Here is a 26,983-nt window from a genome sequence, read left to right as displayed (position 1 = left end):
GAACCATGGGCTTCTTGCCTACAGCAGGAGGGCCTGGGTACTGGGACCTGGAGATAGAGAGCCAAGGGCACAGAGCAGACTTTCCTACTGGACCTGAAGACCCTGCTTGGCTCCTGAGAACAGCCCTTGGTAGTCAGCAGCTCAGCAGCAGACAATGGCTGCTTCTGGCTCAGCATGGACAGGCATCTCAGTCTGTCCTGGGTTTTTCTTTCCACCCTGGGCACCCAACTCTGCTCCTTCATCTTTCCCTTCCAATTTTGTGAGTTCATTTGTAAAAGCATCTTTCCCTGGACATTTCCCGTCTCTGGTATTTCCAGAAACACTCAGTCTCTGCAGTGTGTTTGAACCCCGGTGCACACCAGTGCATACTACGCACATAGAAAAGACATTCCGTTCAAGGACAGAGTGGGGTGGGGGTGGGGTGGGGTTACCCTTCTTTTCAACCTTCTGTCTGTCCTGGTTCCAGATAGGTGGGAAGGTAACCAAATAAGCCCTGGGAAGTCAGTTCCAGCCAACAGAGAAACCACTGTCCCTCCATATGGCTTTTAAAGAACTCAGAAAATAAAATAAAACACAGCGCATCGAGATACTGACTCTAGAGTTTAAAGTTCACCTTTGGTATTATTTGGCTTTGTATCCAATAAGCGAAACCCTGCATTCCTTGGAGGGCTCCAGACCTCCGCTATCCCCCAGCTTTCACTCCGCCTGTCACTTCCTGACTCTAAGGAATACAGGGTGACCCTGGCTGGAGGTGTGACCACCCACTTATTAAGGGTGCCCATGGTGTCCTCAATATAGGAAGTAGGTGTGTGCTGCGTGACCAGGCTTGCTGTGCACTGAATAGATCCCGCTGTAATCAAAGGTGTCCTGCATTTCTAGAGATGCCTGATGGCGCCCTGCAGGCTTCTCCTGCTGTTGGTGGCTTGGACCCTGTGTGGGGCGGGAAAGGGCCTCTGCGTGGGGTGGGGGGACGGCACCAGGGTAGCTGCTTCCTCAACTTGCCCACCAGACTCTCTGCCCTTTCTCTGGTGTCCTGAGCTCTGCAACCTGCCCTCCTCCAGCCTGCGCCCTTGCCTGGGGGACCTGAGGGGACCCAGGACCGGGGACCCACTTTCACTTTCAGTTGAGAGGATTCCTAGGGAGGAATGAGCGGGCGGGGCCCACTGCAGGTAGACATCTGGCTGTGATGTGGGGTCGGATGACAGCCTCCTCCCTGTGTACACACAGTAAGCCTATCGCAACTACATCGCCCTAAATGAATACCTGAAAACATGGTTGGCGGCGTGGTTACCACTACCTTATGTAAGTGGGAACACGGGATGCTGCCCAGAAGACAGAAGACCTACCTGGAAGTGCTTTGAGCAGCTGTGACTCCTCCTCCAGGAAGGAGCCACAACGCGCCCAGTGGAGGCCTCAGGCAACCCCTAGGGCTCATTCAGAGAAAAGAAAGAAAATATCAGCTGTAATAATGCACGTCATCTTGTTTTAAGTTTTTAAACATTATTACAAAAAAACTTGGCAAAAGAATCAGATAAGGAAATTAACCAGATCAAAGTATTTATTTTGACATCACGGAGACTCACCAAGGTCTCTGCTGCATTTTGAGGGCTTTTCCTTTTTTGTTTTTGTTTTTGTTTTGTAGCAAACTTTTATTTAAATCTTACACAAGTCAGGCTTTCTAAAAAGCCAACATAATTGAAATTTTGGGTTCTTCCTCTAAAGCCTGCAGTACCCAAAGCTTCAATAGTTAATTTAAAAATAAACAAAAGAAAACAACAGAACCTTGCAACAGATCCTGATGCAATACAAAGATAATAAAATAAATAAAAGAAGAAAAACTAAATGAGCTTAATCTTTACAAAAGTTATTTTAGCTCAAAGGCTACAAAATCAAAGTTATCTTAATTCTACAAATTCTTCACACCAGCATTTCAGAACCTCATTTTTTTTTTCTCATTAAGTTTGGCCACAAATCAAATTCCCTTTCCAGGAAATCCTCTTGTAGAGCACAAACTCAAGAGTAATCGCCTAAGCGAGTAGAAAAGCGTCCAGCTATAGTGTGCAAAGAACATACAGTTCATGGTTAATCTCTGGAACCTGATCCGGACCTTGAATGAGATCTAGAACGGGATCTTGAAGCTGTTTTTGGCGGAGGGGACATGGATGGAGCCTTTGAGGGTGGAGCAGGGAGAGGCGAATGAATCTGGCTCTGGGACCTGGATTTCTACTACATGTCCTTTTCTATTTTCTTTGGGGGATCAAGAACGTGACCTACTTCGTGGCTTCCCACACTTATCCTTAGATCTGCTTCCTGAGTGCGAACGGGAACCCGGATCAGACTTGAGCTTAGATTTGACCTTTGCTAGGGGACCTAGATGGGAGCGACTTTTTGAGGTACTTCAAGATCTACAGCGGCTGCTTCTGCGACGCCTACTCAAGAGATCTTCTAGACTCTACTTCCAGAGTCAGAGCTCCTACGACTTTGTTCGTGGCTTATTGAAGGTAGAATTTCTGCCATTTATTTCTGTGCCATCCGGTTTATCCAATGCACGCTTCATGTCAGAGTAGGGTCTAAATTCGATTGCACCCTCATTTGTTCGTTCTTTGTAAGCATCTGCAGAAGTCACCTCTCCTGTTTGCAGCATGAAATCCTTTAAGTCTTGCCAACTGCAGCGACTAGACAGATTTTCGACAATAAGTCTGTATTCTGTACGAATAGCTGTTCCATATGTGCCTCTGCCAGTTCTCCGACTGCTGTGTCCAACTCTACCACAGCGGCGTCTGTAGCTGTAGCCATCACGGTCGCGGCGCCGCCCCGGGAGCGCTCGACCATCACGAACGGGCGGCACAGCTCCTTGCTGTTCAGCTCGTCCGTATCACGGAAGCCCTCGAAACTCCATGAAACCGTACCGGTTTTCTAGGTCGATTTCCAGGAGGCGCTGAAAAAGCACTGGGTGTCCTTCTCGCGGACGTTGTGGCTCAGGCGTCCTATGTAAACGTGCAGCACTGCGGTGGGGGTGTTCTCCAGGAGGCTAGATGTGGTGCGGCTGGCGGTGGGGCAGGGCGGCGATGTGGGGACGGAGAAGGCCAGAACAGGCACCTCACACCGCAGCTGTGCCTAGTCCGCCACACAATGCTCTTGAGTTTTCTTTTGTGCAAGGTAAAGGGTGAGAATCATCTTCTCGGGTGTAATTCTATGTCTTATGTCGCGGCGTCATCTTTGACACTCCAATGTGTGTTCTTTGTTGAAACTTGATCATGCATAGTTTTGACCAGTTCCTTTCCAGGAACTCTATCCTATGCCTTTGATTTTCCTGTCTATTTTATGCCAGTTCCAGGCTGTTCTGGCCACTACAGCTCTGCAGTATAATCTGAGGTTGGGATTGCAACACCTCCACTTCTAATTCGTAGCCTTTTGTATTTTTTCTAAACCTATGTAATGAATTAGAATTTTGATAGCGGTGCATTAGATCTGTAGGTTAATTTTGGTAGAACGGCCATTTTCACAATCTTAACTCTGGTAGTGCAGTAGCATTGGCTTTCTGTCCAGAGGCCCTCTGTTGTGAGATTTTCATTGTAGAGTTCTCCCATTTCCTTGGTTAGATAGAGCACTAAATGCTTAATTCTTGGGGGGGGGGGAGGCGTTACTTAGAATGGCATGTTTGTCCTAACGTCCTTCCCTGAGAGTACACTGTTGTATAAATGAAAGCTGCCTTCTAATATGGAATTTTGTATCCTGAAACATGAAGGGTTTATTAGGTCCAAGACTTTCCCTGTGGGCTCAACTGGGACTTTCAAGTTAAAGAATTGGTGTCTGGAATAAGAGATAATGTGACTTCTTTCTTTCCTATTTTAATGCTTTTCATTTTGTCTAATTGAGATAGCTGAGATTTCAAATAAGGGAGGTGAGTGTGGGCAGTTCCCTCTCTTCCTTATCTGAAAGGACACACTGGTTGTCCTTCTCTCCATTTCACACAATGGTCCAGCCCTCTCCCTCTCCCTCTTGCATATGGGAGGAGGAGAGTCTGGGTTTCTTCACCCATTAGCCCAGATTAGCTCAGCCTTCTCTCAGAACAGCTCAGTGAAAGGAGGGGTCCAGCAGGCTCTCCCACACCTCCAGCGTCTGTGGGTCCAGAGCCTCCTCCGCGGCAGTAAACAGTGATTTACATCGCCTAAACGAAGACCTGAAAAACGGACGATCGCGGACAGATGCAGCAGGCGAGGGGCTGAATACAGGGCCTCCTTGGAGAGCACGTGCGTTCGGTCCCCAGCTCAGAACCAAAAAAAAAAAAAAAAAAAAAGGTACCAGGGCACAGGAACCAGGAGACGCTGCTGCGCTGGGGGTGGGGGGGAGGACCGGACTCGGGCTTCTCCTCCCTGTGCCCTCGGGTGGGGCTCACTCCAGAGGAAGAAGAAACTTTCAGCTGGGGTAATTTTGGTACAAGGTGAAACCTAAGTGTTTGAATTCATCTTCCCATATAGGAAAACTGTGTCACAGAATCATTTGTAGTATGCGCTATCCTCCCCGCCCCTATCCCCAATGTGTATCTTGCACTCTTTGTGGAATACTGAGGATGCATATCTTGACATTCCATGGCCTGGACGTCTACCCCATGCCTGTGATTTCCTGTCTATTCTCTCCCAGTCCCAGGCTGTCCCTGCCACAACAGCTCTGTGGTGTAATTTGAGGCTGGGATGGAAACGTCTCCAGTTCTTACTCCTTAAGATTGTTTGGTTGCGGGCTGGAGAGATGGCTCAGAGGTTAAGAGCACTGTCTGCTCTTCCAGAGGTCCTGAGTTCATTTCCCAGCAACCGTCTATAATCAGATCTGGTGCCCTCTTCTGGCCTGCAGGAAAACATGCAGGCTGAAAACTGTATGATGTATACATAATAAATAAATAAATGTTTTTTTTTAAAGAAAATTTGTAAAAAAAAAAAAAAGTAAAAAAAAAGGATGAGGTGATGAAAAGGCTTTGGGGAGTTTGATAGTCAGATCTTTAAAAGAAAGATTGTTTGCTTGCTCATACTCGTTCGTATTTTTTTCTAAACCTATCACATAAATCAGAATTTTGATAGTAGTGCATGGAATCTGGAGGTTAATTTTATTCGTATGGCCCCTTTCACAGTATTAACTCTGGCAGCCAAGAACATGAATTTTCTGTCCAGCGTCTAACATCGTCTTCTCCGATTTCCTTTTTCAGTATCTTGAAGTTTTCATTGTGGAGTTCTCTCATTTCCTTGGTTAGATAAACCTAATTTTGTATCCTGATATAGTACGTGTTTATTAGGCCTGAATGTTTCCTAGAGGACTCCACACGGTCTTTAGGAATCATATCATCTGAAATCAGACATCATTTGACTGCTTCCTTTCCCGGTCATGCCTCCCTCTTGTTTAATTGAAATAGCTAAGGCGTTGAGCACCATATCAAGGAAGCGAGGGAGATGGACACTCCCTTCTTATTCCTGATCTTACCAGAAATGCTGGTGTCTCTTCATTTCACAGAAGCTTCCAGCCTTTTGCTCTCTCTCTTCAATGTAGGAGGGGGAGAGCACTCCTGTGTTTCCTGACTGCATCAGAGCCTGGCTCTCCCAAGGGAGCACCTTTGTCTCTGGACAGTTCAGAGTCTCCTCAGGATGAAGACAGGGTTCCTGAAAGAACAGGAAGCTGCTCCCTTGAATCTGTACCCCTTTGAGCTATGGCTTCCCTCAGGTCTTGTTCTCTGCCCACACCCAACCTCTGTGAAGTCTGTGATGCTGAATCTCTGAGCCCCACACAGACAAAAGCAAAACCTTTTTCCTGTTGAGACACATAGCTGATCCTGGGCCCAAGGTCTAGAATTTCCAGGACTCCATATCTGACCTAGTGGGGGAAATTGATCTTTGCTCCAGTCCTTTCCTTCCCAGGTGGTGTCACAGGCACATCTGGGGTTCCCAGGAAGAACACAAGATGCCCAAATTTCCAATTCTTCTCCTCAGATCCCCCAAAGGCACATGTGACCCATCACCCCGTCCTGAAGGTGATGTCATCTTGAGGTGCTGAGCCCTGGGCTTCTACCTGCTGATGCCACCCTGACCTGGCAGTTGAGTGGGGAGGACCTGACCCAGGACATGGAGCTTGTGGAGACCAGGTCTTTGGGGGTTGGGACCTTCCAGAAGTGGGCATCTGTGGTGGTGCCTCTTGGGAAGGAGCAGAAGTACACATGCCGTGTGGAGCATGAGGGGCTGCCTGAGCCCCTCACCCTGAGATGGGGTAAGCAGGTTGTGGGTGGAGAGCTGGGGTCAGGAAAAGCTGGAGCCTTCTGCAGACCCTGAGCTGGTCAGGGCTGAGAGCTGGGGTCATTGTGTTTCTCCCTTTCCCTTCATGTCGTTACCCTCCCCTCCTCAGAGCCTCCTCAGTCCAGTATGCTCGCTGGGACCATTGTTGGTGCTGTCCTTGGAGCTATGGTCATCATATATTTTCTGATCAGGGGTGTTATGATGTGGACGAGAATAACAAAGGTATGGAAGAGTCTGTGTCTGGTTTGTTATTGTTTTTGTTTTTTGTTTGTTTTTTTTTCTCCTTTAAGAGTGGTTCCTTTTGGGCTGGAGAGAGGGCTCAGTGCTTAAGAGCACTGACTGCTCTTCCAGAGGTCCTGAGTTTCAAATCCCAGCAACCACATGGTGGCTCAAAACTCTCTGTAATGGGATCTGCTGCCCTCTCCCGATGTGTCTGAGACAGCTATATATATAATAAATAAATCTCTCTTTTTTTAAAGAATGGTTCACTATGTAAAGCAATGTACATACCCATCTGTGTCCTGCCCGTCTCTGTGTCTGTTTGCAGACACTCAGGTTACAGTGAAAGACAGATTCATAATGGTGATGGGGAGGGCTCTGCACATGATTCTTGATGGTCAAGGGTCAGAGGATAAGCCTCATGCTAAACACTACAGCTCTCCAGGCTGGCCTTGATTCATTCCCTGCATATCTCCCTTCCTGGTGACTTCTGAAACTTCCCTGGTCTGAAGTCATAGTTCTGGAAGTGTCCTAAGGGTTGTTCCTCCAGGCCACTCATCAGTCTCCAGAGTGTGCCTTGTTACTTCTTCTACTACAGGCAGGGACAGTTCCTGATTGTCTCTGGAGACTTGAAAGGGTGACACCTAGAGGCCAAGGATTAGGGCTGACACAAACAGGAGAGGACTGGGTCCCTGGGCATCTCAGAGTTTGGATGCAAGGTGAGCCTTTGAGATGTTTTCATACTGACTGTGATGACTCCTGTTTTTTATCTTGGGACAGCTGCCTGGTGGAATCCAGTGACAAGTTCTGACTTCTAAACGGTGGATTCTCTTTGGACATCAATGTCTGGGGGCTTATGCTTTTGGCTGTGCACACAATGGGTAAATCTGAGTACAGCCCACCCCTGTACTCCAGGACCCTGTCTGTGCACTGCCTGTCTTCCCTGGCATAGCCAACCTTAGACAGTAGAGACATCTGCATCCAGTCAGCGCCATGTTGTCCTGGGGCTGCAGCTCCTCACTTCCACACAAATAAGGATCTAAAATGTACACTGCTTGAAGTTTCTTGGTGGGGGAACCTGGATTGCACTCAGAGTATTGCAAGGAAATAAATGGCAGATGGAGAACCTTCCGGAATCTGTGTTTCCTGTGTTGAGTGTTAGCTGGACAGGAGTCCTCTGTGGCATCTGCATGTGAATGGGGCTATGGCAGAAGGAGCTCAGTCCATGTGCACTTCCTTGCTGGTCTGGCCATTCCTCAGTTATATTTCCTTGGTACTTGGCACTTAATAGAGCCCCGGGCTGACAGACTCTGATCCTAGGAAGGGAGGCATGGCTTGAGCTTTGTTCTGTGACAAGGGTTATGAGCCCTCAAGGCTGTACCAGGCCTTCCCATGTAGCTAGGAACCTGAGACTAGCAGTGAAGAATTTGTTGGGCAGTGGTGGGGAACACCTTTAATCCCAGCACTCAGGAGGCAGGCAGGAAAATCACTGAGTTCCAGGTCACCCTGCTGTAGGACACTCATGGAGACACAGAGAAACCCTATCTTAAAAATTTGGTACCTGGGAGACTGGAATTTCTGGGACCAGCCTGACCATGCTGCTCCTTGGCAAAATGTGGATGAATGGACTTTGAACTGGAAGACCATTTAAATGCATGAAGCAGGACCTAAGCAGCCATGCTAGTAGGGCCATGAAAGACAGAGCTGAGGGTACTGTGTGGGCCCAGATAAAGAAGTTTCAGAGGGGAAGAACATTAGTAAGTGGCTTAGAGACAATTCTTCTAATATTTTGAAGAATAATGTAGCTGCTTTCTGCAGTTGAGCAGATAAAAAAATGCCTCAGATTATACCTGAGGGTTTTGGATTAATGGTGTTGGCAGAAGAGACTTCATGAGAGTCTAATATTGCCTGTATTGCTTGGTTTTTCATGGCCACACTCATGCAGCTGTATAAGGGAAAGGAGAAAGCTACATGAGGAACAACACAAGATGTGCAGTGTGAGGAGAGAAGGAACAGCATGAAGGGCATTGGAGCTAAGTCCAGTGCTCAGAGAAATAAACTTTACAGGAAAGGGTGGTGGTAAGTGGAAGACATGGACAAGCCCCCCACTGCAAAGCTTCCAACCTGTGAAAGGGAATTAAAGAAAACCTTAAGCAGAGAAGGAAACCACCAAAACCATGCAGCTGGTCAGGATGTAAACAAGTGAGGGGCAACATTCCAGCCCCAGCAAGCAGCAGAACTTGGCGCCTTTCTTCTGGCTTTTGCAATCTCTCTCCCTTCGCTTGTCCAGAGGGTCCCTCCATGGAGAAGCAGAGAGGCCATTGAGCAAGGCTGGAAGAGTGAATCCTGGATTTCGATGGAGAACCCCACATTGTCAGATGCCAGAGTCTCCAGGTTTTCCCAAGGAAAGCTGCTAACAGGTGTGAACCAGCCAGAGAGAGAGAGAGAGAGAGAGAGAGAGAGAGGGAGGGGGAGGGAGGGGGAGGAGAGAGAGAGAGAGAGAGAGAGAGAGAGAGAGAGAGAGAGAGAGAGAGGAGAAGTGTGGTGCAGCCAACAGAGCTGGCAGGAGTTGGGATCTGAAGAGAGCTTTGGCATCAGACATGGGGATGTAGGCTGCAGTTTGACCAGCTGGATTTTAGTCTGTGATCCAGCATTTCCTCACTTTGCCCCATTTTTTCCTTTTGAAACAGAAATGTGCATCCTGTGCCATTGTATATATGAACTATGTGACCCGCTTTTTTATTTTCTTTATAGAGGGGTTGCAGCTAAGAGATTGCCTTGAGTCTCAGAAGAGACTGTAAACTTTGAACTAACCACAGTGTTGAGACTGACGGACTCTGGGAACTTTCAAAGTTGGACTCAATGTCTTTTGTTATTATGATATGGCTACAATACTATAGGGACAGGTCACAGGAGGAAGAGGGGGTGTTTGCGGGGTGGGTCTCGCCACTCACAGCCTCATGCTCACACTGGCTGAGGCCTTTTCCCACCATCTCCCCGCCAGGCCTCGCGGCGGGTGGGTGGGCAGATACAAGGAAGTCCATTTAAAAAAAAATGGAGGAAAGAAAAAGTGGGTGCCTGTGCTCTGGTGGGAATGGATCTGCAAGCATACAGACGCACCAGCAGGGGGCGCAGAGAGCTCGGCGTTTGTGAGTTCACCAAGAGCTGAGTTGGATGCAGCCCTGGAAAGCCAACAACCACCCTGGCAGGGAGATATTTGGTGCAGTCAGAGCTCTCCACAGAGCTCTGAGGTTGAATTGCAGAGAGACAAGCCTTGCCTCAAATTATCTGCTTGCAGTTCTGTGCCTTCTCAATGCAGCGATCACCCAGGGTGCAGGCAGCAGAGCTGCGACCAGATGCAGAGCTCAAAGTCTCAGGAACCCCGCTCTCCCTCGCTCTTGAAGACTCATAGCTCAGCCTCCCAGGGTTCTTGGGCAGACACCACCTGCATCTGATGCCTAAACTGCCACCTTGTATTCCGGATGCAGGAGCTGTCAAGGCAGTTACACGAGGCCCTGAGAACCACACCTGCTGATGGGGCTTCAGCTTGGCCTACATCTTGCTGAGCCTCATGGCCAGAGAGGATCATGAACACTTAGCACTGCCTGCTGTACAAAAAAATTCAAAACAGTCACAAGTAAGGTCTAGAGGATCTGAGAGTCTCCTAGTGCCTGGTTTGCATAAAACAGGGGACCCTTCTTGCAGTTCCTTGGATTCAGTTTTCTGTAGACCTTGGGGACCATGACCATCTGGTCAGAACCTGTACTGAGCACACCCTTGGACCAAGACTCCTACCAAAGAGTGCCAGGTAGGTAGGGAGGAAAATGGCCTCTGCGGGAAAGTGGGGGCGGGGGGGGGACAACTAGTCCTTTCTAGGCCTGGGTCCCTACAATTTACCAAGTGAAAAGAGATATCCTGGGACACCCTGGTAGCACTGCAGACATATTTTGCACCTACACAGCTTCGAGAAGGCCACAAGCCTTCAAGTGTCCACATACAGTCCACCTAGTGCTAATGAGGTCTGAAGGATGTCTGAGTCTCACCAGTGTATCCAGCCGCAGGAGCTGGTTCTGGATACCCAGGAGTCCAGAAGACTCTGATGCCTGTAGCTGTCCTAGAAAAGAATAAGGACTCAGAAGCTGAGGTCAAATTTGTCGGCAGAGAGGACCGACCTCCCTTCCTCTTGATCCTTGGCTCATCCAACACCCAGGTCTCCATGACCCCAGGTGCCAGGGTGAAGACACACCTTGCTTGCTCTGGATGCTGTGGCCCATAGTGCTGCCCTGAGCTGGCTGCAGGCCAGGGAGTGAAATGTGCCCTGTTGGTGTGACCACAGTGATTTCCTGATGGTAAAAGTAAGAGCTGTTGTAGGAGGAAGGTTATGGCCTTTTCCCACTTTGCAGACAGTCAGGGACAGTGCCTGACAACTTAGTCACCTCAGCCCTGACAAGGACATGGGCTTTCTCTGTCTCTCATGTGTGTCAACACTGCTGCCTCCTGCACTTGTCAGCAATGCCACACAACAATGCCTGATTGAGGATGCCCCACTCCTCAGGGGATGTCTGAATGCTCTCCTTAGCATTGCAGAGCAGTACTCTGAGGTCTGAGGTCCAGAGATTGCATAGGAATCTGTGCAGTGAGCCAGAGGGCAGAAACTAAAGGAGGGAGTTGACTCCAGATGTGGACATGGTCTTGAGGGAGAATCCCAGGCTGGCTGGCCTCAGACTGTCTGTGCTGATGGGGATCATGGGAAGACCTGGAGAGTGACAGGGAGTTTTCTGAGTGCATTGGAGGCAACCAACAAATCCATCCAGGGAAAGGAGAACCAAACTGGGCAGCGGCTGAGGCCATCATCTGAACTCCGCTGGGGAGCCCAGAGGGGAAAAGAGACAGCCATGTTCCCAGACTCAAGGACAAGAGGAAGCAGGAAGACTGGAAAGGGAGAGCAACAGGCCATGTTGATAGGGAGGGTGTTTGTGTGTGAGTGTGAGTGTGAGTGTATGTGTGTGTGTGTATTAATGTATGTGAGAGTGTGTGTGTGTTTGTGAGTGTATGTAAGTGTGTGCGAGCGTGTGTGAGCATGTGTGAGAGTGTGTGTGTATGCATGTGTCTGTATAAATGTGTGTGAGAGTGTGTATTGAACATGTGTGACTATGTGTGAATATGTGTGTGAGTGTACATGTGAGTGAATGTGTGTCAATACATGTGTGTTAGTGTGTATGTGAATATTCTGTGTGTGAATGTATGAGTATACATGAGTGTGTGTGTTATTGTGTGTTAGCGTGTGAATGTGTGTGGCCATATGTGTGTGAGTGTATGTGAATGTGTTAGTGCGTCAGAGTGTGTGTCTGTGTGTGAAGGTGTGTGAGTGTGTGTTATTGTATGTAAGTGTGTGTATGTGAATATATGTGTTTGAGTGCGTATGAGTGTGTGTGTGTGTGTGTGTGTGTGAATGGGCATCTGAATGTATGTGTGAATGTGGGGTTGTGTGAATGTGTCTGTATGTGTGTGCTTGAGTGTATGAATGTGTATGTTTGTGTGTGAGTATGTGAATGTGTTTGTGAATGTGTGTGTAGGAATACCTATGGGAGTATGTGTGTGATTGTATCTGTGTGAATGTATGTGCAATTGTGTGGTGTGTGTGTGTGTGTGAAGGTGTGGGAGTGTGTGTTAGTGTATGTAAGTGTGTGTGAGTGTGTGTGAATATATGTGTTTGAGTGTGTATGTGAGTGGGTGTGAGTGGGTGTGTGTGAATAGGTGTCTGAGTGTATGTGAATGTGGGGGGTTGTGTGAATGTGTCTGTATGTGTGTGCTTGAGTGTATGAATGTGTATGTTTGTGTGTGAGTATGTGAATGTGTTTGTGAATGTGTGTGTAGGAATACCTATGGGAGTATGTGTGTGATTGTATCTGTGTGAATGTATGTGTAACTGTGTGAGTGTGTGTGTGTGTATGTGTGTGTTCATCTGACTGTGTATGCGGTGTGTCTGTGCGTGTGCCTGCATATGCTTGTACGGTTGTGCATGCACTTCTATAAGCAGAATAAGTCTAAGACAGCTGTAGATGAATGGCTCTTAGTGTTAAGAGACCTCAGAGGGGAATATTGGGGTAGTTGGCTGTTCTGGGCAACTTAGAGATCAGGACAATGAAGAAAACATCTTCCCATTTCTCAGAAGACAATACTGGCATGGGGTCCCCACAGTAACAATGCTCCTGAGAGGTTGGAGAGAAGTCAGGCTAACGAGGGAAGAAGTTGCAGCAGGAAGGAAATAACAAGAAGCTGACAGTCTGCTGCTGGTGTGCAAGGCTGTTACTTCCCCAGTGCAGGGGGAACCTGTCAGAAGCCAGGTAGGACCCGATGTGGGACTAGCACGAGGCTGTTTGGGCCATTTATGTATTTAGAACACAGATTCCTGAGCAGTCGGGCTTGGCAGTGTGAGCTAACCCTAACCCCAAGTCACTACAGGTGGACACAGACCCCTGGTCTCTGTGGGAAACTGTGTGGTGCTTGCAGGCCCAAGCCTCCTGCTTTAAAGACAACACTGCATTCCAGACCACCCCAGGGCCATCACAATGGAGTTGGCTGTGGAGGTGGGAAGAAGGAAAACAACTGCTCTCACCCTGAAGGTTTCCACTCTGATTACAGTATGACGTTCTGGCCCAGGGTTCAGGTAGAGGACGTTATATGCAGGGCTCAGTGCAGAGGAAGGAGTCAGGACAAAGTCCCAAGTTTCCAGGAGTGGCTTTCAGGGTCTGAGGGCTGAGAGCGGGGTGCGGGCTTGGGTAGGGCAGACCTGTGGTTTCACTTCTTGCTGTCTGGGCCATTGTCAGGTGGCTTCCAAGCCCTCACCGTCCTGTTGAGAGCCGGTGCAGAGAAAATGCCATAAAACTCTCTGTGATTGCAAGTTACAAAGTCTAGGACTTTATACAACTGTCTTTGGCTCGCCCTAACCAGAGGATGGGAAACATGGTGCCCAGCGCCCTCCTTCTCCTCTTGGCGACGTCGCCAGGCGAGACCCAGACCTGCTCAGGTGAGTGGGGGATCAAGAGGGAACCAGACTCTTCAGGCAGTGGCAGGGTCCTAAACCGGGAAGCCTCTTCCCAAGTCCCTGTGTCCCCACCGGACCCTCCACCCAAGAGGCCTGAGTCCTGCTCCCTTCTTGTCGTGTGTACCAGCCCAGGGATCCGGGAGGAGCTCGGGGGTCTCACCTCACGCCACCCCCAGGGTCACACTCTCTGCGGTATTTCTACACCGCTCTGTCCCGACCTGCACCCGGCGAGTCCTGGTACGTCGCTGTGGGCTACGTGGACGACACACAGTTCGTGCGCTTCAACAGCGCAGGGGAGAGTGCGAGATATGAGCTACGTGCGTCCTGGGTGGAGCAGGAGGGCCCCGAGTATTGGCAGAAGGAGACAGAGATAGTCACAAGCAATGCACAGTTTTTCCGAGGAAACCTACAGACCATGCTTGACTACTACAACCTGAGCCACGACGGTGAGTAACCCTCTAAATCTGAGCGTCCTGACCCTCTATATCTGTCCCCACTCCTCTCCCACTTACCCAAGCCGCCTAAGCACCTGGTGCAAAAGGGACCTGGTTTCCCTTTCCGTTAGAAACTTTCAGTTAGAAGTCCTAACATGGACGGGTCTGACCGAGGGGGGGGGGCAGGCTCTCACATCATCCAGGTGATGTATGGCTGTGACGTGGAATCCGATGGGAGCCTCCTCCGTGGTTATGAGCAGTATGCCTACGATGGCCGAGATTACATCACCCTCAACGAAGACCTGAAGACTTGGACGGCAGAGGACAGGGCAGCGCAGATCACCAGACTCAAGTGGGAGCAGGCTGGTTATGCAGAGCTCCGCAGGACCTACTTAGAGGGCCCATGCAAGGATTCGCTGCTCAGATATCTGGAGAATAGAAAAGAGATGCTGCAGTGTACAGGTGCGGGACCTTGGGTCACTCCACCCTTTGCCTCTGTGCTGGGCTTGGTCCAGACAAAGAAGTTCATCAGCTGAGAAATGTCCATCTAGCTTTTCTTGTGGAAATTATGCAAATCAAAGGCTTTACATAGCTCAGTGAACTTGGATACAATTAGAATCGCCATTATCAAACAGTAGAGGTTCACACTGGATTTTATATGTTTTCCAATAAATATACTCATGACTTTCCAGGACCAGAGAGGTCGTGAAGGGCATAAGACAGAGAGAGAGGGGGGAGGGGGGAGGGAGGGAGGGGAGAGAAAGCTAGGGCAGAGAGAGAGAGAGAGAGAGAGAGAGATTTGGTGACAAAATTAGAAGTACTTCTCAATTATTACCTTCCATGGATAATGATGTCCTTTATCTACATTTAGTCCTCGCTCATCTTCAAATATTAGCCTTTACTGATTTCATTATATCAAGATACAAGTAACAAGTACATTTATTAGCAAGTACACATAGCTTTGTATTGGCTAAAGCGCCTATATGAACCAAAACAATGTTGTTGTTTTTTTAAGGTTTATTCTCTTATGTGTGAGTACACTGTCTCTGTCTTCAGACACACCAGAAGAGGGTATCAGACCTCATTACAGATGGTTGTGAGACACCACGTGGTTGCTGGGATTTGAACTCAGAGCCCTGGAAAGAACAGTCAGTGCTCTTAACCGCTGAACCATCTCTTCAGCCCCCTGACTATGTGGTTTTTATTTCCTGTTCCTGTTCTGAGATTGTGAGACTTCATTTAATATTGTATATTCAAAGTCCATCCATTTTCCTGAGAAAATTTGGAATTACCTTGTGTATAGCTGAGCAGGATTCCATTTCTTTTGTACACCATATTTTTTTTTTTTGCGAGTAGCCAGACTTGTATTTGATTACGGCATATGGTTACATTAGAATATAAACATGTATTATGACATGTTATCATGGGGAGTCTTTTACGCAATAAATGCACGGCTAATATTTTGTGTGTACCATATTTTCATTATTCACTTAACTGTTGGTGCACCTGGGTTGTCTAATGGCAAGAGCTGAAAGGTCAAGCACCATATCAGGGATCAGAGTGGAGACTGGACACTCCCTTCTTATTCCTGATCTTACCAGAAATGCTGGTGTCTCTTCATTTGACAGAAGCTTCCAGCCTTTTCCTCTCTATCTTCAATGTAGGAGGGGGAGAGCACTCCTGTGCTTCCTGACTGTATCAGAACCTGGCTCTCCCAAGGGAGCACCTTTGTCTCTGGACGGTTCAGAGTCTCCTCAGGATGAAGACAGGGTTCCTGAAAGAACAGGACAGCTGCTCCCTTGAATCTGCATCTCTTTCCTATGGCTTCCCTCAGGGCCTTGTTCTCTGCCTGCCCAACCTCTGTGAAGTCCGACATCAGTGATGCTGAATCTCTAGCCCACAGACAAAAGCAGAGGTCATTTTTTTCCTCTTGGGACACATAGCTGATCCTGAACATAATGTCTAGAGTTTACAGAATACTATATCTAGTACTGGGGAAACTGACATTGCTCTAGTCCTTTCCTTCCCAGGTCATCTCACAAAAGCAAATCTGGAGGCCCCCAGGAAGAAACACAAGATGCTCAAACATTCCAACTCTTCTCCTCAGATCCTCCAAAGGCACATGTGAGCCATCACCCCCGGACATGAGTGATGTCACCCTGAAGGTGCTGGGCCTGGGCTTCTACCCTTGACATCACTCTGATCTGGAAGAAGGAGAGGACTGAACAAGAGATGGAGCTTATACAGACCAGGCCTGCAGGGGATGGGACTTTTCAGAGAGTGGGCAGCTCTGGTGGTACCTTCTGGGGGAGGAGCAGAAGTACACATGCACCATGTGTACCATGAGAGCTACCTGGGCCCTCACCCTGAGATGGGGTAAGGAGGGTGTGGGTGGAGGCTGGGGTGAGGGAAAGCCTTCTGCAGCCATGAGCTGGGGGCTGAGATAGGGACATCATGTTTCTCACTTTCCTTTCTTGTCCTTACCTTCCTTCTCAGGGCCTCCTCAGTCCAGAATGCGGACCAGGTCCGTTGTTGGTGCTGTCCTTGGTGCTATGGTCATCTTGGTTTATGGCTGGGGTGCTGTGATGTGCATGAGAAAAGAACAAGGGTATGGAAGAGTCTGTGGCTGGGTTTTTTGTTCTTTTAGGTCTTTAGAAGGATGCTTTATGAATTCTCAATCAAAAGCACAGACCTTATGCAAACTTGCCTCTTTCTAGAGTCAGTTTGCAGACACTCACCTTACAGTACAAGACAGATTCTAATGGTGATGGTGGTGAGAGGTCTGCATCATCATTATGGTCAGGGGTCAGAGGTCAGAGGACAAGCCTCATCCTAAACACTACAGATGTCAGCCTGACCTTCCCGTCATTCCCGATAGGATGTCCAGGGTCCAGAAATCCTTGCTCTCCCATTTTGGGTTTTTTTTTGTTTTGTTTTGTTTTTGTTTTTGTTTTACAGGAGAGACAGGAATTATGATCCTGCTGCTGTCACAATGTTGAGGAACAGTTGTCCCTAAGTACTTAGGTGGAAGCTGAGCCAAAGGTTTTCTCTACCCCCCTTGTCAGTCTCCTGTTACTTGTTGTTTTCTTCTTCTGCAGGCAAGAGAAAGTTCTGACCTCTCTCAGGACACTTGAAAAGGTAACACCTAGGGTCTTTGAATTGGGGCTGAGGCCAACAGGGAGAGGACTGGGTCCTGGGCCTCTCAGTTTTACTGCGTTATGGATGCAAGGTGAACCTTTGAGATGTTTCCTACTGACTGTGCTGACTCCTGTGTTATATCTTGGGACAGCTGCCTGGTGGAACCCAGTGACAAGTTCTGACATAGAAACAGTGGATTCCTTTGGACATCAATGTCTGTGGATTTATGCTTTTGGATGTGGACACAATGGGGAAATCTGAAGAGCCCAGCCCCCTGCGCTCAGGATCCTGTCTCTTGTGCCTGCCTGTCTTCCCTTGCATAGCCAACCTTAGACAGTAGAAGACATCTGTATCCAGTCGGCTCCATGTTGCCCTGGGCTGCAGCTCCTCACTTCCACACAGAAAGAAGGATCTAAATGTACACTGCTTGACCTGAGTCGTTCACTGGTGGGGAACTTACTGGATTGAGAACACTCAGAGTATTGCAAAGGAAATAAATGGCAGATGGAGAACCTTCCGGAATCTGTGTTTCCTGTGTTGAGTGTTAGCTGGACAGGAGTCCTCTGTGGCATCTGCATGTGAATGGGGCTGTTGCAGGTGGATCTCGGTCCATGTGCACTTCCTTGCTGTTCTGGCCATTCCTCAGTTATATCTCCTTGGTACTTGGCATTTAATAGGGCCCCTGGCTGAAGACTCTGATCCTGGGAAGGAGGCATGGCTTGAGCTTTTGTTCTGTGACAAGGGTTATGAGCCCTCAAGGCTGTACCAGGCCTTCCCATGTAATAGGAACCTGGGTTAGCAGTGAAGAATTTGCTGGGCAGTGGTGGGGAACACCTTTAATCCCAGCATTCAGGAGGCTGAGCAGGAAAATCCTTTAGTTCAGGTCACCCTGCTGTAGGACACTCATGGATACAGAGAAACCCTATCTTAAAATTTGGTCCCTGGGCCTGGGGCTTCTGGGACCAGCCTGACCATGCTGCTCCTTGGCAAAATGTGTGGATGAATGGACTTTGAACTGGAAGGCATTTAAATGCATGAAGCAAGCCCTAAGCAGCCATGCTAGTAGGGTCATGAAAGACAAAGGCTGAGGGGGCACTGTGGGGGCCAAGGTAAAAGTTTCAGAGGGGGAAGAATGTTAGTAAGTGGCTTAGAATAATTCTTCTAATATTATGGAAAGGTGGCTGCTTTCCAGCCTTGACAAATAAAATACTGCCTCAGATTAAATCTGAGTGTTTTGGATTAATGGTGTTGACAGGGAGACGTCATAAGAGTCTAGTATTACCTGTGTTGCTTGGTTTTTCATGGCCACACTCATGCAGCTGTATATAAAAGGAAAGGGAGGAAGCTACATGAGAACAACACAAGATGTGCAGTGTGAGGGGGGAAGGATCGGCATGAGTGCAATGGAGCTAAAGTCCGAGCTCCGGACTAAGTCAGTTTCTCAAGACTAAGTCTTGAAATAAACTCTGAAGAAAGGGTGGTGCTAAGTGGAGACAGGGACAAGCCCCCCATAGTGAAGCTTCAACCCCGTGAAAGGGAACTAAAACCTTAAAAGCAGAAAGGAAACCACCAAAACCACACAGATGGTCACGATGTAAATGAATGAGGGGCCATGTTACAGCCCAACAAGCAGCAGAACAACAGCTTCCTTCTGGCTTTTTTTGATCTCTCTCTATTTGCATGTCTAAATTGTGTCCCCTCGATGGAGGCCAAGAAGGTCATTGAGCAAGGCTGGCGAGGAGTCCTGGATTTCACTGGAGACAAGATATGGAAGATGCCAGAGTCTTCAGGTTTTCCCCAGAAAGCTGTCACCAGGTGTGAACCATCCTGAATGAGAGAGGTGTGGTGCAATATGAGGCTAGTCAGGTCAGGATCTGAAGAGAACTTTGGCACCAGACATGGAGAAGCAAGTGGCAGTTTAGCCAGCTGGATCAACATTTCCTCACTTTGCCCATTTCTTCCTTTTGAAACATAACTGTGCATCCTATGCCATTGTATATTTGAACTATGTGACCTGTTTTATTTTCTTTATAGAGGAGTGCCTTTAAGAGGTTCCTTAGTCTCAGAAGACATAGCCGAACTTTGAGGAACTAACCTGCGCTGTTGACTGGTGGACTGGCAAGACTTTCAAGTTGGGCTCAATGTCGTTTATATTATGACATGGTACAATCCTGGGACAGGTCATAGAATATGGTAGTTAGTATGAAATGGCCCCCATAGGCTCATGTTGAATGCTTGGTCATTAGGAAGAGGCACTATCATTCTCGGAGGGTGGGGTCACTCAGGATAGGTCTTGGAACATTCTGAAGCCCAAGCCAAGCTCAGAGGCTCTCTTCCCTGCCTGGGAACCAGCTGTAGAACTCCCGCTACAGCTCCAACACCATGCCTCTTTGTAGTGTGTCCTCCATGAGGAACATGGACTAAACCTCTGAAACTATAATGAAGCCAGGAGTTAAATGATTTCTGTTGTCGTTGTTCTTGCTTTGTTTCTATTGTTGTTTTTATTGTGGTTACCATGGTCCTGGTGTCTCTTCACAGCAAGAGAACAATAATTAAGACACAAGCCGAACTTTAAATAATTACTGTAAACCCCTTTAGTGAAAAGCTGAGAAACTTGTATTTTCTTTTGTTGTATCAAATTGTAAGGGTTTTTTTTAAATCTAAAACCTTACAAAAAGATCACTAAAAGTCCATCTGACTCACAGGATGCTGAAGTCACATTGTTTTAATATTTATCTATTTATTTTATGTATGAGTATACTGTTCTGTTTTCAGACACACCAGAAGAGGGCATCAGATCCCAATACAGTTGGTTGTGAGCCACCATGTGGTTGGTGGGAATGGAACTCAGGACCTCCGGAAGAACAGTCAGTGCTCTTAACCGCTGAGCCATCTCTCCAGCCCTTGAAGTAGCATTGTATTTAGAGTGAATTTTCACAGATTTGTAGCTCTGCCCTTGATTTGTATGGGATTAATCCCATCCTCTTAGGTCCTCCTTTTCCCTGACAGAGAGAGGCTGGTGGTATGGTCATGTTTTGGGACTGCCTAAAAGGGCATATTGCACACATATTTTATCATTCTCTCTCTGTAATATTCTATCATTCTCTCTATCATTCATTCTCTCTCTCATTCATTCTCTCTCTCATTCATATTCTCTCTCTCTCTCTCTCTCTCTCTCTCTCTCTCTCTCTCTCTCTCTGATAGCTGACTCGGTAAATAAGCTGTCAAGAGCAGTCTCAAGAGAGACCTAGGTAAATAGAGACAGAGGAATCCTGGGGACAGGCAGCAGAAACCCCGAGTCCTTTCCAGAGGCCATTAAGAAGCCTTATCTCATGAGACCCCAGCTCTAAAGAAGCCTTGAGAAAACAGCAAGAAGAAAACAGGACCTGGGAGAGTTGCTGAGCCAAACTCACCCAAGCACTCCTGCTGTCACACACTGTGGGAAGACTTTGGTTGGAGTCTCCAGATGCTGGGCTTGGCTGCTTTGCTACAGTGCAGCAGATTCCTGAGAAGTGCAGTTCTCCAACAATCTCCCTTGGGAAGTCAGGGAACTCTGAGCTGAAGCTACAATGTTCAAAGATGAGGAATTATCCTGTCCGGCCTTTCTATCTTAGCAGTTTATTTCAATTTTAAATTAAAGTCTTAGTCTCCAGGCAGTGAAGTCAGGGGTGGGGAAGACTTGAGATGGCAATTCCTGATCTCTCCAGTTTGACTTCTGCTCCTAACCTGTATCAGGTCCTTCCGCCCGGTTACTGTTGACGGTGGCAGGTCTCGCCCCTCATTGGGTGACGCGATCTTGGGGAAGCAACCAGCCCGGGACGCGCGAACTGGTGGTAAAATGCAGGCAGCCTGCAGAACTCAGTTGCGTCCCTGATCTCAGTTGGGGGGCGAAGGTGTCCCGCCTGCTGCTCCTGATGCTTGCAGCCTCTTTGGTGGGCCAGAGCCGCGCGGTGAGTGCGGGGATCGGAGGGAAATGGCCTCTGCGGGGAGGGATGGGGAGCGCACTGCAGCAGCCTCCGCGTCCCCGGGTCGCGCACCAGACCCTGCGCCCCTGTTCCACTCCGGTCCGAAGCCCGGCCCCTGCTCCCGGCCCGACCCACGCACCCGCGCGGCTGGAGGAGTTCCGGGTCTAACCGCGCGCTGTCCCCAGGCTCACACTCGCTGCGGTATTTCACCACCGCCGTGCCCCGGCCCGACTTCGGGGAGCCCCGGTTCATTACCATCGGCTACGTGGACGACACGGAGTTCGTGCGCTTCGATAGTGACGCGAAGAATCCGAGGATGGAAGCACGGGCGCGGTGGATGGAGCGGGAGGGGTCCGAGTATTGGGAGGAGCAGACCCAGATAGTCAATGGCCAAGAGCAGATTTACCGAATGAACCTGAGGACCCTGCTCTGCTACTACAACCAGAGCGAGGGCGGTGAGTGACCCCGGGTCTGAGGTCAGGACTCCTCCACCTCCCGACAAAGGGGCCGGAGGGGTCCGAGTCCCAAGTCGGAGGAACTCCTGAAAAGTGCAGGACCCCCTGGTACCCAACACGTGAGACCAACTTTCACTTTCAGTTGAGGGAATTCCTAGGGCCAGAAGCCAGATGGATCTGACTATAGCTTCCCGCAGGCTCTCACACAGTTCAGGAGGTGCATGGCTGCGAGGTGGGGTCTGACTGGAGATTAGTCCGCGGGTACTGGCAGTTCGCCTACGATGGCCGCGATTACATCGCCCTGAACGAAGACCTGAAAACGTGGAAGGCCACGGACTCTGCAGCGCAGATCACCCGACGCAAGTGGGAGCAGGCTGATTTTGCAAAGTATTACAAGAACTACGTGGAAAGGACCTGCGTGGGGTGGCTCGACAGATACCTGGAGAACGGAAAGGAGACGCTGCTGCGCACAGGTGCAGTGGCCTCTGGCAACTCTTTCCTCTGCCCTCAGGTTGGGGCTCATCCTGAGGAAGAGGAAACCATCAGCTGGGTGATGCCCCTGTCTATTCTAGTTTTTAGTTATTTATCTTTTTTTTTTAAAGTGGCCAAAAAAAAATCACACACTGAAATTAACCACAAGAGCTGTACATGTCAGTGATGGTCTATCCAGTAGAGTAAACATTCTGAACCGCTGGAGATTCACTTTGAATTTTACAAATCCATTATCAAACATAAAACCAGCACCAACAGAAGGAGGAGGAGGAGAAGGAGGAGGAAGAGGAGGAGGAGGGGAGAGGAAGAAGGAGGAGTCTCTTACCGTGACCAGCTTAACCAGATCTAGAATTTCCAAATGATAAAATTATCCAGAACACTGTGTCTAAGCTACCTAAGAGAGATTTTGACCTCTACCACACCTGATTCAGTCCATTCCCAGGAGAAACTCATGGGTACAGCTCAAGGCACCAGAAGAAAGAAAAATGACTGAACTTTCCAACTTTTCTCCTCAGATCCTCCAAAGGCACATGTGACCCTTCACCCCAGACTTGAAGGTGGTGTCACCCTGAGATGCTGGGCCCTGGCCTTCTACCCTGCTGACATCACCCTGACCTGGCAGTTGAATGGGGAGGACCTGACCCAGGACATGGAGCTTGTGGAGACCAGGCCTGCAGGGGATGGAACCTTCCAGAAGTGAGCATCTGTGGTGGTGCCTTCTGGGGCCGAGGGAGAAATACACATACCATGTGGAGCATGAGGGCTGCCTAGGCCTCTCACCCTGAAATGGGAGTAAGAGGGTGTGGGGCTGGAACCTTCTCTAAACCCTGGAGGTCAGGCCTAATGACTGGAGCCATGACCCTTATTTCCCTTTCCTCCCTCTGCTTCCCAGAGCCTCACGTCCATGAGCGCCATTAGCCATTGTTGGTGTGCATCCTTGGGCTATGGTCATCCTTAAAACTACATCATTGTGGTAGGTGGATGAAAAGGCAAAAGGTATGTAAGAGCTGCTACTTGGTTCTTTCTGAGGTCCATTGTAAAGAAGAAGCAATACATATACCATAAACACAACACACATCATATACCTGCAGCACCATACATATACCATAAGCACAATACACCATCATATACCATAAATTATAACACATATGCCATAAGCATACACCATAAGCACAATACACAATACACATATGCCATAAGCACAATACCACATACACATCATAAGCACAATACATATACCATAAGCACAATACACATGCCATAACTGGATATGTCTGCTCTGGATATAATCACTTATCGGACAGTAAAGCACATGGAAAATGAAGGAGGAATAGCCTGATGGTGGGTGATCTACACAAGAATCTCTATGATCAGAGGTCAGAGGTCAGAGGGTCAGAGGAGGACCCTGCACAGCGCACAGATCTGATCTGTCCATGGTTCATTCCTGCAACTCCTTCCTCATGCCTCCTGAACCTTCCCTAGTCTGCTGCTATTGTTCTGGAAATTTCCTGGGACAGGACTTCATAATCTCTCAGCTTTTCTTGGGGGAAGAGGCTATGCTCCTGCTACCCAGTCAGTACATGAGGGAAAACGTCCCTTGGGCACTCAGGTGGGAGCTGGGCTGGGGTTCTTCCTCCACCCACATGTCCCAGTCTCCCTGGGTGTGCCTTGGCATTTTTTCCTGCAGATGGGACAGTTCCCAGACCTCTGTGACTTGTCTCCTGGAGACTTGAAAGAGTGACTCCTGGGGCATAATTAGGGCTGAGGCAAACAGGAAGAACTGGGTTCCTGGGCCTCTCAGGGTTGAGACCTTTGAATGAGAGGGGCCCTTTGAGATGTTTTCATGCTGACAGTGTTGACTCTTGTTCTTTATCTTGGGACAGCTGCCACGTGGGACCTGCACTGGCTGTCATCCCTTCTCTGATCAACCTTCCTGTCCAACAGACACTGGGGGTATCTGCATCCTGTCCGGCTCCAGGCTCCTCACCTCCACACTGAACATCTGAATCTGTATGAACTCCTTGACCTGTACAGTTCACTGGTGGGGGGAGTTAAAAGTTAGACTGATCAGAACATTGTGAAGGAAATAAATAGCAGATGGAGAACCTTCCAGAATCTGTGTTTCCTGTGCGAGTGTCAGGTGGGACAGGATTCCTCTATGGGATCTTGTGTGACAATGGGGCAGAGAGAGTCCCTTTGGGAATCTATGAAAGTAAGACCTGGAGTTTCCTGGAGAATCCAAGATATGGGAGATGCCAATCTTCATGATTTGAGCAGGAAAATCGCTAGCGGGTGTCAACCTGCCTGGACAGAGAAGTGTGTTGCATACAACACAGCTGACAGGACTTGGAGATCTGAAGAGAGCTTAGGTGTCAGACATGGGGATGTAGTTTACAGTTTGCCCAGCTGGAGTTTAGTCTGTGATCCAACCTTCCTCACTTTTGCTTTTCCTTCCCCTTCTGAAATACAAATGTACCCCCTGGGCCCATTGTGTGGTAAATGCAACACATGCACCTTGATTTTCTTTCTAGAAAGGTTGCAATTAGGAGATTGTCTTGAGTCACAGAAGAACTATGAATTCTGAACTTTTAAGGTGTTGAGACTGACAGGTTAGGGGACTTTCAAGCTGAATTGAATGTGTTTTGGCATTACAAACTGTTGGACCAGGTATGTTAGTTTGAATGAAAATGGCCCCATTAGCTAGACTTGAAGGCTTGGTCATTAGGGAGTGGCACTATTTAAAGGATTAGGAGGTGTGTCACTGGAATTGGTCTTAAAAGTTTCCAAATCCAAGAGCTAATTTGAAGGCTCTCTTCCTGCCCTGAGGAACCAGAGGGTAAAGTCACCAGCTCCATCTTCAGGACCTTGCCAGCTTCCATGCCAACATCCTCCCATGTGATTACAATGACGAGAAACACCTCTGAAACTGCAGAGCAACCCATGGAATAATTTCTTCTATAAGGTGTGGGCCTTCCTCCTGTCTCTTCCACAGCAACAGAACAATGACTAAGACAAACCCTGATGACACTAAAACAACAAAACAAAAAGTACTTTACCAGGTGGACAATTGGCTCATTTATTGGCAGTAAGATCACTGGCTGCTCTTTCAGAGGTCCCTGAGTTCAATTCCCAGCAACTTCCTTGGTGGCTCAAAAGCCATCTGTAATGGGGATCTGATACGCTCTCTGTTGTGTCTGAAGACTGGCGACAGTGTACTCATATCCATAAAATAAATAATCTTTTACAACTTATTCTAATACTTTTGAGAAAAGTTGACAAACATCATCTTTATTTGTATCAGATGTTACCTTGTTGTTGTTTTTCTAATTAAATCCCTAAGACAAGAAGATCTGCAAATATCCATTTGACTCAGAGGATGCTGAAGTAACATTGTATTTAGAGTGGGTTGTAAAAGTATCTTTCATTGTCCTGTTGTAATGGTTTCCTGGGAGACTTACTGCCTCAGTCAGGTAACTAGGCCTAGCCCTTGAAGGTTATAGCATCCAGATAATCTAATATAGGCCTAGATAGTTTTCACCCTCTGAGCTCTTCTTGGTTTTTCTGAGTTCTGGATGCTGGGTCTACTCAGCTGTTCTGGCTGAAACTCTTCCCCCAGCTGATTTATTCAACCTGGCTTTGCTCTCAGCCTCTGAATCACTCTGCTTGGCCTCAACCCAACTCTGCCAATGTATTCTAACCTTCCGGCTCCTTCTGACTCTCTGTTCTTTCTGTTTTTACCTATGTCTACATGTTCTCCCTGGACTGGACTATGTTCCTCCTGCACTGTGGGTCCCTACCCTCAGTAGCTTCAATTTCTTCTCTATTCTTCTGAGAATTGGGCATATCCTATCCTCTTAAATCTTTCTCTGACATGTCACCTTTCCTGCCATTCAATAGCATATCACTTTCAAACAGGAGGGCGTCCTTCTACAACCTCACTTTACCTTCATTCTTTGAAAATAAAGGTGTGTACCGCAATACCAGAACCTAAGCTTTTCTTTAACTGAAATTAGCTCTGTACCAACTGGCGTTAAACTCTGAGATTTGCTTGCCTCTGTCTCTTGGTATTAAGGTCCTGTCTTTATTTCTGATGGATCTTACAGACTTAGAAGTCTTTGGGGGTGATCTCCTGCCAGGGCATCAATGTTCCAGAGGTCGGGTGCGGGTCAGGTAGCTGTAGGTCTTGAAGATGGCATCAAAGGTGGCCTTGGCAAAGTAGTCCAGGATGGCAGCACAGCCCCTGACTGAAGTGTAGCAGTCATCTATACTTGCCATCATCAGTGGCTTCGTGGGCACAGGAGCAGAGGAAATGCCAGTGCCTCTGTGGGCAGGGATGAGATGCACCAGCACAGGGCCACAGCAGCCTGTCACCTTGCACAGGACAGTGTGGGTCTTGCCAATCTTGTTCCCCAGTAGCTTCTCCTCGCCAGGATGATTGAAAGCTTGGCCAGGATGGTGACCCCTTGGATGGCAGAGGCAAGCTCCTTGGAGCACTTAATGCCAAGACCAAAGTGGCCACTGTAGTCCCCAATAGCAACAAAAACCTTGAACCTGGTCAGCTGACCATCCACAGTCTGCTTCTGCACTGGCATGATTTTCAGAACCTCATCCTTAGGGATGCACCCCGGAAAAAGTCAATAATCTCAGACTCCTTAATGGGTGGGGAGAACAGGTAGATATTCTCCAAAGACTTGGTATTCATGTCCTTAACCAGGCGGCCCAGCTTGGAGAAGATCCATGCCTCTTCAGCTCTACCTCCAATGAGACCTGAAGCAACTGCCATGGTTGTCCCCTAACAACCCTTTGAATCCTTTGCAGAAGCCACCACAGCCTCCTAATCCTGGGCCCCCAGGGACTCTGGACCCTCCTGCTCCACCTGAGTCATCCCCCATTTGGTGTTTTCCCAAAAAGAAACACCAGGCAGTATCCTTACCTTTGTTTTTTGGTACCTTTTTTT

At 48.3% G+C, this 26,983-nt stretch overlaps 2 protein-coding genes and 2 pseudogenes across 2 annotated transcripts; 2 read left to right on the top strand and 2 right to left on the bottom strand.

Annotated features, from left to right (window-relative positions):
- Positions 1 to 2,119: 2,119 nt before the first annotated feature.
- On the bottom strand, positions 2,120 to 10,712 carry LOC116887603 (annotated as a pseudogene).
- A 2,567-nt stretch (positions 10,713 to 13,279) lies between these two features.
- LOC116887491 (H-2 class I histocompatibility antigen, TLA(B) alpha chain-like) lies at positions 13,280 to 16,351 on the top strand. Its single transcript, XM_032889115.1, has 4 exons — positions 13,280 to 13,524; positions 13,719 to 13,988; positions 14,163 to 14,438; positions 16,084 to 16,351. The coding sequence occupies exons 1-4, from the start codon at positions 13,452 to 13,454 to the stop codon at positions 16,122 to 16,124; spliced, it is 660 nt and encodes a 219-aa protein (XP_032745006.1). The 5' UTR covers positions 13,280 to 13,451; the 3' UTR covers positions 16,125 to 16,351.
- A 2,465-nt stretch (positions 16,352 to 18,816) lies between these two features.
- Positions 18,817 to 22,726, top strand: LOC116887602 (class I histocompatibility antigen, Non-RT1.A alpha-1 chain-like). Its single transcript, XM_032889220.1, has 5 exons — positions 18,817 to 18,929; positions 20,850 to 20,947; positions 21,187 to 21,534; positions 21,732 to 22,084; positions 22,553 to 22,726. The coding sequence occupies exons 1-5, from the start codon at positions 18,817 to 18,819 to the stop codon at positions 22,724 to 22,726; spliced, it is 1,086 nt and encodes a 361-aa protein (XP_032745111.1).
- A 3,357-nt stretch (positions 22,727 to 26,083) lies between these two features.
- On the bottom strand, positions 26,084 to 26,890 carry LOC116887492 (annotated as a pseudogene).
- Between the last annotated feature and the right edge of the window lie 93 nt (positions 26,891 to 26,983).

This window comes from Rattus rattus, chromosome 18, assembly GCF_011064425.1.
Source record: "Rattus rattus isolate New Zealand chromosome 18, Rrattus_CSIRO_v1, whole genome shotgun sequence".
In the NCBI taxonomy this organism is placed as follows: domain Eukaryota; kingdom Metazoa; phylum Chordata; class Mammalia; order Rodentia; family Muridae; genus Rattus; species Rattus rattus.
Note: the sequence above shows the minus strand (reverse complement) of the source record. Positions and strands in the feature narration are given on the sequence as shown.

What these genes read in the sequence shown, in the direction of transcription:
- LOC116887491 (XM_032889115.1), top strand. Translation starts at nt 13,452, where the DNA reads ATGGGAAACATGGTGCCCAGCGCCCTCCTTCTCCTCTTGGCGACGTCG. An exon ending in CGAGACCCAGACCTGCTCAG is followed by an intron (nt 13,525 to 13,718) that starts GTGAGTGGGGGA and finishes CGCCACCCCCAG; the next exon opens with GGTCACACTCTCTGCGGTAT. An exon ending in AGAGATGCTGCAGTGTACAG is followed by an intron (nt 14,439 to 16,083) that starts GTGCGGGACCTT and finishes TCTTCTCCTCAG; the next exon opens with ATCCTCCAAAGGCACATGTG.
- LOC116887602 (XM_032889220.1), top strand. Translation starts at nt 18,817, where the DNA reads ATGGAGGCCAAGAAGGTCATTGAGCAAGGCTGGCGAGGAGTCCTGGAT. An exon ending in CTACAACCAGAGCGAGGGCG is followed by an intron (nt 21,535 to 21,731) that starts GTGAGTGACCCC and finishes AGCTTCCCGCAG; the next exon opens with GCTCTCACACAGTTCAGGAG. An exon ending in AAGAGGAAACCATCAGCTGG is followed by an intron (nt 22,085 to 22,552) that starts GTGATGCCCCTG and finishes GATCCTCCAAAG; the next exon opens with GCACATGTGACCCTTCACCC.